The following is an 18,810-nucleotide window of genomic DNA, read 5'->3' as shown; positions in this document are numbered from 1 at the left end:
TATGGGCTGATATAGCTAGCTGGGTTGGTAATCCCCCAGCCACCTCTTCGAGTTATCATTCATTACTTATAATTTAAATTCTTCAATGGCCCAATCGACAATACACGATAATCTTTTTATGATAATACAGGTGTGGATAGAGGAGGATTGGTACTGACTATTTGGTACATATTGTTATATTTTTGCATTGTGGAACTGATTCAAGATGGCGAACGATTCGGTGATAAATGCGACAGCACGCGAAAAATGTTTGGCGGACCATCGCAAAAAACTTCTTGAACATCGTGAACTTGAGGCCAAACTGAAAAAAAGTGAGTTGCTTCTTTCGTAATGTCATCTTACATTCGCACGAAGCCAAACAATCACAAGTCATTTCTCTGAATTGACTCTAGTCAAGATTTAAGAGATTTTAGGTTAAAGAGGCATTAGTGAAAAAAGCAATTTGAGGTGCAAGATGTAGCTTAAATTTTTATATAGCTGCGAGTTTGTTCTAGTGGATGAATTTTTATGTTTTGGTTTGTATATTTATGCCGAATTTCATGAGTTTTACTGTTAAGAAGATTTTTAAGCACTTGATAATTGAAATGGCTGTGTTTGTGTTTTTATATGCATATACTATTCTAGGGATAGAGATGAATTTATTCATTGAATCTTTATTCATATCAGGGCCTGTGACACAAGACAAGTTAATTAGCAGTACATAAATAAAGTCTTAATGTTGCAAAGACTGAATTTATGTTGATTGGTTTTCAACCACTTATCAATTCTTTGGAACATAGAAAATAAAAAAAAGAAGTTCAGAGATCCAAGTCACTTGGTTTAACCCTAAATAGACATTTGTTGTGAAAAAATATGTGGAAAACATTAGTAAGAAGATTGCTTCGGAGATATTAGCTCTTCGTTGAGCTAAATACTTTGTTCTTTCACATATTGTTGTGAAGTCTTGGTTGTTTTTAATAAAACACATTCAAACTCAGACTTTTGCACAGTATAAGTATAGAAAATTTTGCCAAGAAACTGATGCTGAGTCTAATCTCACCAATTTGCATATTAGGAACTGCTGCCTGTACGTACGTGACATCACACTTTAAAAATGCGAATTCTACCATATTTGTACATATTGATCAACAACTACAGCAGCTGAATAAACATATGTAAATCAAAGCAACCCTTGCAATACCTGCCGATAGTGCTACCAACTATGAAATTATTGGCAGTTATTTTTCAAGGCCAACAATTTTTTCTACTGTATTTTAATACTGTAGAAACAACTCTGTTCAAACCTCTATCAAAGGCATTAAGTGCAAGTTTAAATGCTTCACTTATACGTAACATTAGTAGACAAAAATTCTTGACAAACTAGGGAATAAAACAGCAATGTTTGCTAGTGACAATTTATGAAAATTGTGAGTGTTTTAACAGTAAAAGCACATTTTTTAGTGGTAAAAATTACATTTCATGGATTCATAAAATGAATAAGGTCTTAAGGTTTAATACAATTGAATATAGTGCGGGAAGAGCTGAAAGAGTTTACCAAGGATTATGATAAGTCTGAAAATGATTTGAAAGCACTTCAAAGTGTTGGTCAGGTATGCACAGCTCTGCAGTTATTGTTCTAGAAATTATATCAAATTCCCATACATATTAGTAATATTCACATTCCTGTAGAAAAAAAATGTCGACCAATATGTAATTTATTATAGATTGTAGGAGAGGTATTACGTCAGCTGACAGAAGAGAAGTGTAAGCTCTTTAATGAAATATTCTTTACCACCTTTGGGCAATCTATGTATTGGAATAGAATTCTGTTTTTTTACATATTGATGTGGAAATATGGTGCTGTATTTGGGAAGAAAGGGAAGTTTTTTTGACAAAAAAGATCATTTCGATATGCACTTCAAAGAAATCACTGGCTTGTAAACTATTGTCAATGCTTTGCTTGATCACTTATCTTACCAAACCTACAATTGAAAATATACGGCTCTACTTGCTAAATTTTGGCATTTCATTGAAGCACAATACCATTATAATCAATTGCATTTTCTGTTAAACCTACATAGTAATGGCGCTTTCTTGGATTTTGAATAGCATATTCCCAGATCAATCCTTATCAGCAAACTATAGGTGCCATATGCCCTGTTAATAACATTTTGATATTTTTCATTTTAGTTATTGTAAAAGCTACTAATGGACCTCGATATGTAGTTGGCTGTCGACGTCAAGTTCGTAAAATGCGACTTATTTTTCTTGCTTGTATTGTTGCACCACCATTAAAGTGTTTTTAAACTGGCAAAAATTTCCCCAAAATGATTCGTACATATTTAGATACATTTTTGACCTTTATTATAGTAGAAATGACGACTGCCATATGGAAATTATGGATTTAGAGGGGCTCTTCCATTTATAAATACAATGAGACCATCCAATCACTGTCAAGAATCATTCGCTGTTATATTTTTGAAAAATTTTCTACTGTTGAAATTGTACAAGTGTAGAGATATGTTTGGAGATAAATTCCTGTTGGAATGTGTTTGTGGCATTTGTTTGTGACATGGTAGGATTCAATGAAATTCGTGAGATCATATTTTACAGGTGGACAAGAGCAAGTTAAAAGCTGGAACTCGAGTGGCACTGGACATGACCACGTTGACTATAATGAGGTGCGATAGAACTGTCAAAAATAGAATAGACTGCATTTCTTCTTAAATTGAAATTTTATGATTAGCTGAAATCTCTCTTTTATTTTTTCGCCTTCTCTGCTTGATCAAACTTTTTTGTGACGTTATGAAAATATGTACCCGGGACTGTCTTTATCTTTTTTTTTTGATATATTCCCGTACCTATTGTCATCATCATTTATCCCTTCACTTTACCGTCTTGTAGCTATAGCGCATTTGACATTTCAAATACGGCTTGGGTGAAAGCCTGCTAACATCCTCATGACGTAATGATAAACAACTGGATCCTGTACGTAGGTTATTTTTAATTTCAGGAGTTTGCCTCGTGAGGTGGATCCACTTGTGTACAACATGACCCATGAAGATCCCGGAGACGTTAAGTATTCCGATGTTGGCGGACTGGGGGAACAGATACGAGAATTGCGCGAGGTACATATAGAGCAGGATGTATATGTTTGTTTTATTTACATCGTTTTAGTAACGGTGAGATATTACCAACCCTCCGACATAAGTTAGTTTAATCGCAAACTTCACTTTGTGATGCTACTACGTATGTTTTGTGTCTTAATAGTAACTATAATGTAGTTCCATGATGGCGTGTATTGACGTAGTCAGCCTGCAAATGTGGTAATGTTTTGTGTTTTCTTACTGCAAAATTGTTGATTTCTAAAGAAATTAATGTTAGCTAATGTGTAGAAATGAACAATCACTTGAATAGAAATGAACAATAAGAAATGTTTGATCACGTATGTATCTTAATGCTTGGTGTTTATCTACAAAGTAGTTCGCAAAATTATTTTATTCGGCAGTCTTCTTGATTAATTGATTTTTGCTTGAACTTGATTTTTACCCAATGAGATTAACTTATGTTTTAAGAATTGAAATATTTGGTTTGAAGAGTGGTACTCTTTCCTTACTTTTGACTGCAATAATCTTCATACAAACCTGAAAATAGAGAATTGCGTTTTTTCCAACTAGTGAAATGCATTTTGTAACAGACATTGCTGTGTTTTAAATGTGAACGAATTGATGTACTTTCCTTGCAGACTATTGAACTGAAAACAGTCAATCTAGACTCTAGAGTCACGTATTGTCTAATAATCTCAATTGTCATGCTCATTTCCGTGAGTTACACGTGTTAAAGTTTAAGTTAAGTAAACAATTTTTGTCCGTTTAATTTAGGTGATTGAGCTACCACTCACAAATCCAGAACTTTTCTTGAGAGTCGGCATTCAACCACCAAAAGGATGCTTGTTGTATGGGCCACCAGGTGTGATTGGCTTTTGAAGATTACCTCAACTACTTTACTATTTATGTGAGCCTGTTCAATTATTGAACAGTTGAGCAGCGGTCATTGTGGATTCTGCTCTTCGTTGTCGACTGCTTTGAAAGCCAAAAAGCTTTGCCTTTTTTTAGGTACCGGAAAGACGCTACTTGCAAAAGCTGTGGCCAGTCAATTGGATTGTAATTTTTTGAAGGTACGTATGGTTGATCACTGAATATTTAAGGTTTTTTATATGCATTCGTTTATGCTAGATGAATCTGTGGTGTGGCTGATCTAGTTCACTTCAAAATATATTACAGCAACCAATTTTTCTATCTATTTACATTTTAAAATAGCTTAAAAGCAATTCGATTTGTAAGATTTTATTCGGATGATTTCCTTCCCATCTGTGTCAAAATTATTTTACTATCCTTTGTGTAATATTTCCATTTAGTTTACTGGGATTGATAGTAAGATTGTATATTGATAGCAGTGATTTTTAACATCGACGCATTTGTCCGGTGAAATTATTCTCTACAATATATTATAAATAATTAAAAAAAAACATTTAATGCAATCCTTGGATAGAGCAAGTAGCTAATAATGATTATGACCGTGATAATATTATGAAACAAGACGCCTATCAGACGTTCACGCGTGAACAGTGTTTGAGAACAGTGTTTGGTTGTATATGCGAGTCCAAGAGTTGCCAAATAGTACAACGAAAGTCTCGGCAATGCAGTCTCACATGTGGCCGTGAAACGATCAAACAAAGATTCTGATTGGTTCCACGACTTGGTGTCAGTCACGCGTGATTTGTGTAATCTCTTGAAATGACGCGAAACCAAGTTTGAAACTTGGGATTACTTTTGGAAGCCCTAGTAAAAAAAGCATTTATGTTTTGTCCATATGACATTATGAATGAAAAATTTAACTCTTTAGTTCGATTATGAAATCCATGTAAATATAAGACCGGCTGTAAGGACGACATTGTTTCAAAGCATTTCCACGTATGAAATTAAATATTTTTCTTTGGCATGTATGGTTGAACCATTGACGTAACGTTTAGGTCGTGTCAAGTGCCATTGTTGATAAATACATTGGAGAGAGTGCGAGATTAATCAGAGAAATGTTCGGTATGTGGGTGTAAAAGTTGTCTTGTTTTTGCTGTTTTTCAATTTATGAAGTTATCTATTTAAAAAAATATATTTCTCTGTTTCATTGTCCCTTCAACTTTGATGAGCTCATTTAGCAAGGGTGCAAATAAAATTTTTTCCAGTTGAAAAAAAACCACTTGGCATTGTTCATGTAAAGTTATTTGAATCGTCATTGATATATCTTCAGGGTATGCGAAAGACCACGAACCTTGTATAATTTTCATGGATGAAATTGATGCAATCGGTATGAAATATTTCTTATTTACGACTTTGCTTCCCTTTGGCAATAACGATAAATTTTCTTGTTGGTCAGTGTCTATCAAATTCAAGTGAATTATAAATATAACAGTGAAAGTAGCTAGTATTAATTTTATGGTCAGCATTTGTTTGGACAAATCGTGCTAACTTTCTGTTAAGGATGCAAGTTTTTTTTCTTACGTTACCCGCGCTGTTTTTAATTCCCTGTGCATGACTTTAATCAAACTCGTAATAATTAGTTGAATAATTAATGTTCGTCGCTACTTTCTGCTTCGATCAACTGGGAATCCTCATTATTTCATGACAATTTAACCGGAAATAAATAACTTACTGTCTTTTTGTTTCTACGTTTAAAAGTCAAACAGGATTTTTTTCTCTCGTAATTTTAAGGTGGGCGTCGGTTTTCTGAAGGAACATCTGCCGACCGAGAAATTCAGCGTACTTTAATGGAGGTAGAGTCCTTATTACTTATTTTTTAATGAAGCTTTTCCATTCCATGACATAAATGATATGATTATTTAATAAGCGTCTAAGAAATGGCCTCCCAAGAAAAAACAAACGGCATCTTTATTTCATGAAGTTCATCGTTTATTTTGCTTTTGAATTTAAAAATAATGGCACTAATAATGATAGTATTTCTGTACTTTATATCTTATTAAATAATTGCACGTTCTGACCGTGGCTATAGGGGGTGCATGTTAAGGGTAAACAGTTTCCCACAAAATACTAATATATCAAACAATTAAGCAAAAGCAATGGTGATTTGTGTTCAATGGAGCACTCAATTCAACGAAAAGTAGCCACCGATATCTAATCCACTATACGGCTGCCTGCCACCCTACACACTATATAACAATCGTAGATCTATCCCTTTTTCACTTTTCTTAGAAGTGTCAAGTGTGCTGTGGTTATATGTTTGTCAATGTGTTTTAGCTGCGTACGTATATAAATGATAAGTACATGTAGTTTATTAATTGTTAAGTATTTGCTTTCCTTAGTTGCTAAATCAAATGGATGGATTCGATCGGCTTGGCAAGGTAAAATGACAATTTAAAATTTTTTCTTGATTTTTTTCATGTCACGTGAAAACCGTGCATGCAATTGGTTTGACGTTTTTTAAAGGACGAGGCATGCGCAATCATGGAAAGCAAGTTTATTTGCTCATAGCGTACATAAAAGTTGTTAAAAATTCTTCATGTGATGACTCGCAGTACATGATGACTTCACACGTGTCCATTGAAAGCCCTGAGTTGTTTTGAAAATTGGTTTTCTTTTTACTGTCTACTCCGTATAAGCTGTAGGACTGCTCATTAGAGGAGCAAAAAATATAAATTAAATAGTATGTAAAAATATCGATGTGTTGAGCTCAGATTCATTCTGGCAGATCGGTTTGCACTGGCTAATGTAAATACAACTATTGACCAATCGCCGCACGCGTTTTTATTTTATTGAATTTTTCATAAAATGTTGCTCAGGTGAAAATGATCATGGCAACAAATCGACCAGACACTCTAGATCCCGCCTTGTTACGTCCAGGAAGACTCGATCGAAAAATTGGTAAGAAGTTTATACGGCATGTATTCCGCTCAAGGCAAAATAGTTACGCTCATTATGTGCACCAAGTTGGCTTTCACTTTTCTAGTTTTCGTCCATAAAAAATAAATCGTTTCAAATAGTATCGTCTGGATAGTCAAACTGTTCCAAGTGTTTTTCCTTCGAATCACATTCTTAAATGTTTTTTTGTTTCGTTTATTTTGCGTTTTGCTGTTTGCATTACGAAGTTTGTTCACATTTGACAGTAAAATTACGCGTTTATGACTGTGGTCGATTACGGGAAAATAATGGACCGCCAAAAATGTTTCTGAGCCAATCAAAGTGCGCCATTTTGCCGGAAGTGACGCTTGTCGTATAATAAACGGAAGTAAAGATTATTGGCGATTAACTTCTCGTAAGCGGACACCCTTGGTACCACAACTTGGTGTACGCTTACGATGTCTGCGGACACCCTTGGTACCACAACTTGGTGTACGCTTACTGGAGGTGTCTGCGGACACCCTTGGTACCACAACTTGGTGTACGCTTACGGTGTCTGCGGACACCCTTGGTACCACAACTTGGTGTATGCTTACGGGAGGTGTCTGCAGACACCCTTGGTACCACAACTTGGTGTACGCTTACGGTGTCTGCAGACACCCTTGGTACCACAACTTGGTGTACACTTACGGTGTCTGCGGACACCCTTGGTACCACAACTTGGTGTATGCTTACGGGAGGTGTCTGCAGACACCATTGGTACCACAACTTGGTGTACGCTTACGGTGTCTGCGGACGCCCTTGGTACCACAACTTGGTGTACGCTTACGGTGTCTGCGGACACCCTGGTACCACAACTTGGTGTACGCTTACGGGAGGTGTCTGCTTGTGAGAGATTATATAAGGGATAGAATAATTTGTCAAGGATCCGAAAATGTGTCCGCACTCCGCTTACCAGAGAATAGAACATTTCTCTTTACGGTTCTGGCTTCAGCGTTTGAATACAATTTATTTTCATATTTTCAGAAATTTCTTTGCCAAATGAGCAAGCTCGAATGGACATTTTGAAAATTCATGCTGGCCCCATAACTAAGCATGGAGAAATAGGTAAAGTTCGTATGTCTTTGTTTCTGTGTTGTTTTTTTCTGAATTATGATGCCTGTAAATAAAAATAAATAGTTTTTTAACCATAATATCGTCTCTTTAAGATTATGAGGCTGTCGTAAAGCTGTCGGACGGTTTTAATGGCGCAGATCTTCGAAACGTTTGCACCGAATCGGGTATGCGTGTTATTTGCACTTTATTGTTTAGCTTAGTTTAGTTAGACAGTTTCATGACCTTGAGTTGGTCGACCTTATGAAAACCATTTGAAAAATGCCTCGGGGAAGCTTTGGTTTAAATGTCCTTTTCTCGCAATGTAATTTGTTGACTTTGAATACCCATCCTGTCGTAAAATTATCTCCTCGTCCTCCTATAATGCATGACCGCCAAGATATCTAAGCTGATTGGACCGCCAAGATATCTAAGCTGATTGGACCGCCAAGATATCCGAGCTGATTGGACCGCCAAGATATATAATCTGACTGGACCGCCAAGATATCTAAGCTGATTGGACCTTGGGCCTTACTGCTATTCACCTAAATTACGTACCACACTACGTACATTTGCAAAAGGCATGCGCAATGGAATATTATCTTTAGGATATCCCATAAACTGCGAATATTGAGTATTGATATTAAAGCCCAACATAACTGTTAATGGAACCATTATAAAGAGCTGTGGTGAATGAAATTTTATTGATGACGTCATCAATAAAAACCTTTTATCTAGTTCTTTGTAATGGAATGGCTGTATTAAAAGTTGTATGTTGGGCTCAGTGGGTTGTAATTTTGATATTGAAAATTCGCTTTCCGCCTAGCAAATCTCTGGCCACGATTTTTGACAAACTACGAATGACTTATAAATTTCGTTTCGTGTATTCCAAACCGATGTTTAGGAGTTTCATCTGTTAAATTCCTCGCGTGTTGTGTCCCCATGCATATCAAAACCGATCTAAATTGAAAATATGTGTCAATCTTAGGAATGTTCGCCATCCGTGATGAGCGGGATTTTGTAGTTCAAGAAGATTTCATGAAAGCAGTACGAAAGGTGTCCGACAACAAGAAGTTGGAGACTAAGCTTGACTACAAACCTGTGTAGGACACGGCTTTTGCAATAATTTTTCTCGAATGGAAGCCAAAATCTCTTGGATGGCAACATACAACGTTTACATTCAAATTGCTATTGTTTTATTCATATTATGGTAGAACTATATTCTTCGTTATTGAAAAATAGATTTTTTGTTGATTGCAAAAATATTTTAATCTTGTTTTTTTCTCGATGCAATATGGCGTAAGTGTCACACGAGGCAATTTGCTGGCAAATTGTTATATGTAGAGAAACAATACGTTTTTCTGTTTTTTGAATTTTCCATTGTATTAATTTGGACGCCATCTTAAAATATGATTTTTATTTTCGACCACATGGACCTCCCCAAGAATAAAAATTTCACATATCACACATACATATTCAAAAGATTAAACACCTACTACCCTTATTATCGATGAAACAGCGCAATAATTGTTGATTATGTTTGCAAAACAAATTATGCAGGATTAGATTGTGCATTAAATTTAATAATTTCTGTCTTGAGATTTCACTTTGAGTTTGTGCTCGTTACCGTAACTTCAGATATAAGTTAGTTGATTTTGATTTCGGGAACCACTGAGTATTTTAATAAAATACATAACAACGCAATAACTCCAAATAACGTAAGCATTTTATAAGTCGAAAAGTTGAAATAAAATGTATAGTTATCTTTGATATTATGTCGTTCGTCTCACCGCCTTCAGTATACTAGAAGTAAGTTTGCTTGCTTATGCTGCCTTTAAAACTACAAATGAATTTCAGATCAAATGAACACATATATACGTGTTTTGAAGAATGCCTACGGGGGGTAAGGTTGTTCACTTAAATCGTTATTCGTTAACACTAGTGTTCTGCGACTCCGTTTCTTTACCATCTGATGATGTGAGCAACAGTCAGCTACATGATCGTTTTCATTCATCATAACGGTCAACAATTTAACTAAAACTACGTATAGCTGTTTATTGTTTGAAGTTCATCATCGACATGTTTTATTTTCACCCGTGTTTCCGTTATATACATTAATATGGCGTCGATCGTCTTTTGTTATATAAGATGGCTACGTCTTAATCTTTATATAGCACGTACATATGTACATTACAAAGCAGTCAATGTCTTAGACATTATATGAGCGACGACAGCTGATTATATCAACATTAAAGTTAATTTTTCCATATTTATCGTAGCAGTAACATGCAAACCAGGTGCAGCGAAATCCTGGTTTAAAGTAACCATTTGGTGTGCACACAGGAACGTGGACATCTAGGTTGCCCTCCATCACCAGTTTCAACATTTTTTGCGTGTTCTCACGCAAGGTCCCGATGCTGTAAAATTTAAATTCACACTTCTCGTTAAGAGCGTCACGCGGAATGTTAATTTTTGCGATATTTTCCAGTAAAAAATATTGAGGCAGTCAACAAATCAAAAAAATACCAGAAAAATAAAACTTTATTACAATTTCGAAAGCCCATGAAAACGCTGGTAGAGAAAGCAATTATATGCATATTGACGAAACCAGTAAAAAGACACCTCTAAAGTCTCGTGCAAGTTGCTACATGTTTGTTCTAATGCTTGTCTGTTTCGTGTTGTCTATGACATTAATTTGGTAGTATTGCATATAGTGTCATATTTTGTAGTCCAAAATCGTAATATTGCTTGATATTTTCAAATCCCTAATCCTTTAAAAACTAACCTCCTAACATTGCACTTTTGCCTATGACCATCATTAGTCATGAAAATATATCAGCTGCAAAGCAAGTCCGGTTTTTTACCTTCCTTTATCAATGGCATGTTGTTTTTGCCTTTTAAGAATTGATTATTTATGATTTAACAGTTAATATTTGTCGCATTAGCAACCCATTTTCAAGCATGATGTATATTGTATAGTAACGATTTTCTTGACAACGGCCATGCATGTTTCTTGTTTTCTACCTATTGTCATGGTTATCAAGTGCAGCAGCTTAATTGCTTTTGGAGAATTTTTGATCAATTATCAATACATCTTGTTGTACTAGCTACTAAAAGTTGACGTAGCCAGCCCGCTTTTTTAGCGCTGGTATGTAAATATGTTTGTGTTACTCACTGTGAATACACAATAGATTCCGAAAGAATTGAATGATTTATAATGGTCTGGAGTTTACACACCAGGACTAAACCTTTGCGGGCTGGCTACGCTTTCGCGTAATCTATGTTATCTCATCAACATGGCCATTCCCGTGCGCAGCGTTTCCGTTGCTCATTCTTACCTTTCTCTACAGTCACGAGGCGAAAGCTGTATGCCATTCCAAAAACAAAACATAAAAGAAAAATTCGCATCGACATATTTTCACTATTTTGCGGTACTTGTTGTTTCCAATGACTTAATTCAATCTGGCAACGAAATATTTCACGTGTATCTTCAGGCAAGATGCGGCTTGAAATAACGTACGCTATATTGTCGCGAGCATTTAAATGTGTTCACAGTACACTATAAAAGGGAAGCAAGCTAATTTATCTTCAGATGTCATGCCTGAGACAAATATCCATGAAAGGTCATTTTGATTGTGAAAACACCCTGTGCATGAAGGCGATATTGCTATCTCGAATATTGCACAAATAGACGCGATAACTTCCTTTGTTTCTTCTCAAGATAGCTGAAGAAGTAGTTTCGCGGCTTTGTTAGGCATTACATAAGCGATCAATTCATAAATTTATCTCATTTCTCTGTCACACAGATAAGTTTTCATGTAAATTCGGTGTAAAAAAGCGGATTTTTTAAAATCAGTTATTGTTATATGGTTTAAGTAGCGCATTGTAGAACCCTTATGGTTAGACCGTTAGAAAGGTTACCGGTTATCGACCTTCGTCTAACAAAGTAGATTGCAAACAGCATTGCGCATAAGCCTAACCATGAAAGCACAGGCGTGGAAAAATCCATGAAATGTACATGTGCAATCGTGTTGGTTCCAGCTAAATCAAATAGTTTTAGAACTATACAAGCCGACGGCGACTTACCTTTGATAGCACGAGCAGAAATTCACCAATTTTTTATTCTGTCTTGTTACTTAAAACTTCTCATTAAAAGAATCACGCGAGAGACTTACTATACAATTACTATAAGATCAGTGTCCACAAACAAGCTTTTATAGTTAGTTAAACAGTCTATGTCGTAATTGAAATGAGACCCATTCTATTATTAAATTTCTTTTCTTAGTCTGATAGGTCCGCCTCGTCTAGGAAAAAATATTCACCCAAAGCGTTTTCCATTGTTTTTGACCACCTTCTATCCTTTAGCTTCCCTATCATGAATACCTAATCTGCCCATTTCTTCTTCGTTCGTAACGTCTGTTTCCTGCACAAACATGCCCGTTGAAGTCAGCAATCACCCACCTCTCACCAGTGGTGCTCTGTATCACTTCATCTAGCTCACTCTAGAACTTCGGATTCTCTTCTGATTCACATATTACCTGTGGGCCATAAACACTTACTACATCAAATATTACACCTTTGATTTTTAACTTCAAGCCTCTAGAACATATTAACAAGCTGCTTCTTCACGAAAAATACAACTCCATTTCTCTTCCCATCGGCAGCAAAATAATACAGTTTGAATCCTGCTCTACGAAATTCTATCCGTGTTGTCTTTCCACCAGGTCTCTTAAACTCATTAGATATCTACTTTTCTCCTTTACATCTAGTCCAATTAGTCTCACAGCTCCATCGTTTAAAGCCCTGCACTCAATGCTAAACTTTAGCCTCTCCTCTTCTTTTTCTGCCTGCGAATGCGTCTTCTCCTCTCTTTCGGCATTTTGGCCTGGGAAGGACATCGCCAAACTATTATCCTTTCTAGGTATGAGAGTTTGACAAAGGTCAAATGTGTTCCATCATTGAAGATTATGAGCCAATTGAAATATAAATTGAGGGCGTTTGTAAATAAATATATAAGATGTCATATTAACTTAGAATAATAATCACAACACGCAGATTCCATAAATTCTAAGTTGTATTTACAATTTATAATTGAAATTATTTTTAGTGGCTGAAATTATGTAGAGTTGCCTGAAAATGGGAGTTGCCATTAACGTCAGTCTTAAGGTCTTCATAAGAAAGTCTTTTTCTATAGTCTTTGATCCAAGTTGTACGTAATTACTTTTAGTAGCAGTCGAATGATCGATGTTTGTAAACTTATGTTCCCTACAAAACCAATATTCACTTCAAAATACAAAAGCGCTTAAAATAATCACATGATGTACTTAATAATTCGAATGTCAAAATTAGCAACAAAAATGGCAGAAAGTGGCCACATGACTAATACAAGAATCGGAATTTTCTAACAGAAGAACAGTAGATGTCCATTATTGTCGTTGTTTCTACAACGCATGCGGAGAAATAAAGAAACAGTGATCAACAAAAACTAAATTGTATCACAGGCCGTTTGCTGTAGTATACTATCAATTTTTCTTCCTTCTCATTTACAATTGATAAGTTGATACAAATTACAAAGGCGTAATTATTCAGTGTGCTATAACAAGCTTCACTGTCAAAAATGTCCATGTCCTTAATAGAAATGATATGACGCATTCTAATCACATTTCGTTATATAATGATATCGTTCTTTCTGTCCAAGAATTTGATCTTCCATAAGATTGTCCACATAATTTTTAATCTCTATCCGTATGCAGGTGAAAAAATAGCAAACCATTGATCGAAAGATGCATTAGGGAGACCGTTTGTTGTTAAGTAATAGATATCCCCAAGGTATCTACCATCTAGAAATTCCATCAACTCTTTTGCTTTGGCATTCCGTCCCGTTGGGCTGTCGACGATGACAGAATTCGATCGTGAAAAGCCGTGATCGTTGATATCTTCGAAGACACTTTTTATAAGGGATTTTCCTACTTCGATGTCTTCGCAATAAAGTGGACCAAGTTTGTAACCTTCTTCAGGGAAGAAGGCTAATCTCACAACAACGTAGCCTAAAATTCTTCCATCTTTGTTGAACGCTACTCGGGCATGCGTACCAGGCGAACCTAACCACATTCTCAAAAGTTTTTCTCGTGTGTATCCGAACACTTTGTTGTCATAAACGAGCACGTCGTGCATGTTATTTACATCGATATGATTCAACTGAAAATGGCTTGAATAACCTTGAAGTTTGTCTAAACTTCTTCTTACATTGAGATCGTAAATGCCAACTGGCCATTGACAAACAGCACCAAACATCTTCTTTAGAAATTCAACGTGTGAAGCTAGAGCGTACCACACTTTTATTGTACTTCCTGGCTCTTCATCATGGCGTTCTCTCATAACTTGTATAATACTTTCAAAGTAGCCCAGTTTTCGATACTCTTTGTGGATGATGAAAGAGCCGAAATGCATAACGTTTGAGCCATATTTTACTGCGGAAATTGTTGCAACAGGTTTCTTTTGTGACTCCACAACATATATCGAGGCATGCTCGTGTTCTAATAGGCAATCAACATCATTTATACAAGGTCTCCATCCTTCGTTTGCCAAAGTTAACTGGTAAAAGTGTTTAAGTAACGTCGATGTTCTCTTTACCATTCGTAAGTTGATCATCTTGCGCACATATGAATACTTATACGAAACGAATAACTTGACATCCACCTTCCACAGCAAAGACTGTCCACAGCAAAGGCTTCCACCACATGTATTTGACTTCTTTTTTTTTGGCTATCATGTTTCATGAAGACGCATATCTTTTAGAAAACGTTGATCAGACGTCATGACTAACGTTTACAAATTCTATGCAAATGTAATCGATGTTCTGCTTGACCTCTATATGACGTGGATTTTAAAATTTGAAATTTGCCATATTGGTTATGGATTATTGATAAAAATTTTCCGTAAATATATTGCTCATATGCAAAGTCAAATGTCAATTTTTTTTTGTCTGTTATTGGATAATGTCCGTGCAATGAGAAAAATGTTCATGTTTTTAAACGAGCATATTGACAGACGCATGTGAAAACTGAAATGCACAGCATAGATTCTTTGTATAACACAATGCAATTTTTTTCCTCACGTCTAAGTTAAACTTCATAAATGCCTAGACTATACAAATGCGATTTGTACACGCTTATTTTTATCGCTTGATATTTCCATTGTGAAAGCAGTATCGTCTCCTAGTCTTGTGACAATTTTGCTTTCTGTAATAAATTCTGGCCTCAACGCCGTTTTTCGGCTTTGAAAGATTGAATGCTTCGACCACATTTAAAAGGAAAGTTTGTTTGTACATAGTTATAGCGTTTGGTGAAAAAACATACTTATAAATAACGTTAACCAGACGTCATTATGACGTTTACAGCGTTTTGGGAATGCAAATGTCATGTGACATAATGTTGCGTACGTGACATAAATTCAACGTAAACAAACAAGTCAAATTTGAAAACCAAGTGCATTTACGTTTCTTTGAAAAACTAACCATCTCTTATCGATACTTGGCCAAATTTTAAAATTTGCTGAGTTACAACTGTTACTGTATAGGTGTGGATTATTGATGTAAGTTTATTGTAAATATGTCTTGGCTATATATAAATATATAACAGCAATGTTAAAGGTCAAATTTTTTGTCGCACATGGCTTGCTCGTGCAATATTCATAGCATAAGTTGATTGCAATATTGATTGCATCTGCAAACTTTCTGTAATAAATTCTGACCTCGACGCCGTTTTTCGGCTTTAAAAGACTGAATGCCTTGACTACATATTTAAGGTAAGTTTTGTTTTCATAATTTTATATAACGCTTGTTGAAACACCATACGTGTTTGATAAAGTTGACCGGACGTCATTATGAACGCTTACAGCGTCTTGGAAACGCAAACTCCAAGACGCGATTTTTGCGCATGACGTAAATTCGACGTCTATTGAAGAAGACAAATCCAAAAACAAGTGCATTTGTACTTTTTTAAAAACTATCGTTTAACGATATTTGTCAAATTTTAAAAAATTGCTGAGTTTTAACTGTTGCTGTACAGGTGTGTATTATTGATGTAAGTTTATTGTAGCTAAATATTTCTTGGCTACATATAAATATCACAGTATAGGTATTATATAGTATTCTCACTCTCGTCGGAACCTTTGTACTTTTTGTCCTCGCGCATTTTGGCAGTAAGGAAAGAGGAGTGAGATTGCTGAGATTTGTCCTACAGAAATGTGATTTTTGCAATTAAACGTCGATATTTTTGCGTTTTTGTCCACCGATTGGCTTTAGCTGAATAAAATAGCTGCTTTGAGGATATATATTGCTTAATTCTATTCTTAGTTCCATATTTTTCTCCAAGCACTTATGATGAAACTACGCAGTATTATCCTCAAAGTAGTTCTTGTACAAAGATAAAGCCGATCGAAAATCGAAAATCAAAATAGCGTGTAAGAAAGTGGATTTTTTAAAATCAGCAATTGTTATAGGGTTTCAATGCTGGTACTGTAGAAGACTTAGAAAGGTTATTGGTTTTCGACTTTCGTCTATCAAAGCAGATTGGAAACGAACAAAGCGCATAAAGCATATGAGACCTACATTAGCAATCAAGATACAAGTACAGTCTGAAATACAGACATTAAAAAACCACGAAATTTATAAATACAACCATGTTGGCTCCAGCTAAATCAAATAGTTTTAGACCTACAAGCCTGGCTACGGCGACTTTGGGAGCCCGAGTAAAAATTCAAAAGTTCATAAATTATTTTTTTATTAATCAATTAAAACGACTCATGAAAAGGATCACGTGAGAGATCATATAATTACTATAAGAACAATAATCAGTGTCAAATAACAAACTTTAATAGTTAAACTGTCTATATCGTTTTTTAAAATGAGATCCATTCTATTATTACATTTCTTTTCAAAGTCTTGATATTATTGACATTATACTTATATAGACATTTAGGAAGTTTTGTTTATTTGAATCTCCGTAAGTACAGTGCTCGATGCGTAAGAGGAGAGCATAAATATTGATAATAATAAGAAAATACACAAAAACTACAATTTCATCCCGACAAGCACAAGCTTATAATCAAGCACATGCTTTTGTATTCATTTAAATATTATCCCCTGAAGAGTGAGAAATCACGAAACAGGCTTGTCGGGATGAAATTGTAGTTTTCGTGTATTTTCTTATTATTATCAATATATAGCCATTTGTGTTTACATTATACTTATATAGACATTTTCATTGTCTTTTCATAATTTATTTAAAATGAGACCCATTCTTTTATTACGTTTTTGTTTTCATTGTCTTATCGCTCCATAACACGATCTTCCGTAAGAATTTACATATAATCATTAAACTTTGTCTGTATGCAGGAGACTACATACAAACCATTGCTCGAAAGATGAATTAGGAAGACCGTTTGTTGTGTGGTAATACATACACCTAAGATATTTACCATCAAGAAACCCAATGTCAGCTCTTGCTCTTGCATTTTTTAGTTGCCGTTCGTTATGATTATTGTGATTATAGACAATCTTGAAAACACTCTAATAAGCGATTTTCCTTCTTCGATTCCTTTGGAATAAAGTGGACCAAGTTTGTAACCTTCTTCATGAAAGAAAGCTAATCTGACAACAACATAGCCTAAAATTCTTCCATCTTTATTAAAAGCTACGCGGGCATGCGTCCCAGGTGAACTTAATCACATTCTCAAAATTTTGCTCGGGTGTATTTAAACAATTTGTGACTCTCTCTGTCTTCTTATCACATCTCTTACATCTGACATGAATTTTTAACCCTTGTCCTTGATACCTTAATCCATTGAACATTTTTTTGTCTTTATTTCTCCACTTTTTACTCTCTAAAGTGTCTTGATATCTCTACCTTGCGAATCTGTATAAGGCATTCTCTCTTTTTTCCTACCAAACTAATTATACAAGTCATCGTACCACCTTTGTTTCACCTTCTTTACCACGTTTATTTAACCTTATCATGTTTCTTCTTTCACTCCTTCTTACTCTCTTGTCTTCAGTCCCTCGTTAACCCACTTTTTCTGGCAATTTACGACCTTTTCTCTGAAAACACTTCTGCACATCTTTATTCCACAACAAGTCTCTTTCATTATTGTTTTTTTCGGTTTTCATCGAGCATGTTGTCTTTGTTCTCCTTATCTTCCTAACAACTTTAACTATCCTAAAAACTGCCATTTTGTGCTGTATGATTACACTCTTTTACCTGCCCATAGATATAGTAGATTATATCTAGAGATTACTGACGAGCCGCCATATTGCGTGACATCCATGATAAATACAAGATGGCGTGGGAACCGGGCAAAAAACAGAGTCACTATAGGGCAATTGATGTTTTTCGCAATTTACTTCTTCTCATTGTTTTCAAACTCTTGCGATGAAGTTTTATTGGAAACAAATCTTTATTTCAAGTGTTTTGAAACCATATTGGACAGTTATAATTGAAATACGGGTGAAAATATCGCTTTCGAAATATTGTGTAAATTGGTCGTTATGTTGTCTCAAGTCGTTTGTCCACTAAGAGAAACAGATTTTTTCAGCTTTAACTCCCATACTGATTTGTGGCGCATCGGAATATGTTATATTGACAATTTACAGAAAGATTGGGGAATCAATCTGAATATTTCTGACAAAAAAGCGACTTATTCGAGAAAGCACTCCCACTGTACTCGTACCAGGGATGGCATTCATTCTTTAATCATTTTTTCTTTAATCTTCTTTAATGATTAAAGATTTGAATCAAAACTAAAAATTGTCTTTAATGTTCCTTATTTA

The 18,810-nt window shown here is 35.2% G+C and overlaps 1 protein-coding gene and 1 long non-coding RNA gene across 2 annotated transcripts; one reads left to right on the top strand and one right to left on the bottom strand.

The window, feature by feature from the left end:
- The first annotated feature begins 177 nt into the window (after nt 1–177).
- LOC124446456 (26S proteasome regulatory subunit 10B) lies at nt 178–9,245 on the top strand. The gene is made up of 16 exons (XM_046997313.1): nt 178–311; nt 1,510–1,589; nt 1,704–1,743; nt 2,170–2,222; nt 2,593–2,660; nt 2,993–3,107; nt 3,861–3,948; nt 4,095–4,156; nt 5,012–5,078; nt 5,287–5,343; nt 5,748–5,809; nt 6,356–6,394; nt 6,833–6,914; nt 7,917–7,997; nt 8,099–8,170; nt 8,971–9,245. Exons 1-16 carry the CDS (start codon nt 206–208, stop codon nt 9,087–9,089), a joined length of 1,191 nt encoding a protein of 396 aa, XP_046853269.1. The 5' UTR covers nt 178–205; the 3' UTR covers nt 9,090–9,245.
- Nucleotides 9,246–10,023: 778 nt separating this feature from the next.
- Nucleotides 10,024–11,481, bottom strand: LOC124446457. The gene is made up of 2 exons (XR_006948432.1): nt 11,321–11,481; nt 10,024–10,399 (listed from the first exon to the last, which is right to left on the bottom strand). It is a non-coding gene; the product is annotated as an uncharacterized LOC124446457 (long non-coding RNA).
- Nucleotides 11,482–18,810: the final 7,329 nt, after the last annotated feature.

This window comes from Xenia sp. Carnegie-2017, unplaced genomic scaffold, assembly GCF_021976095.1.
Source record: "Xenia sp. Carnegie-2017 unplaced genomic scaffold, XeniaSp_v1 HiC_scaffold_22, whole genome shotgun sequence".
NCBI lineage: Eukaryota > Metazoa > Cnidaria > Anthozoa > Malacalcyonacea > Xeniidae > Xenia > Xenia sp. Carnegie-2017.
Note: the sequence above shows the minus strand (reverse complement) of the source record. Positions and strands in the feature narration are given on the sequence as shown.

What these genes read in the sequence shown, in the direction of transcription:
- LOC124446456 (XM_046997313.1), top strand. Translation starts at nt 206, where the DNA reads ATGGCGAACGATTCGGTGATAAATGCGACAGCACGCGAAAAATGTTTG. An exon ending in GGATGAAATTGATGCAATCG is followed by an intron (nt 5,344 to 5,747) that starts GTATGAAATATT and finishes CGTAATTTTAAG; the next exon opens with GTGGGCGTCGGTTTTCTGAA. An exon ending in GATTCGATCGGCTTGGCAAG is followed by an intron (nt 6,395 to 6,832) that starts GTAAAATGACAA and finishes AATGTTGCTCAG; the next exon opens with GTGAAAATGATCATGGCAAC.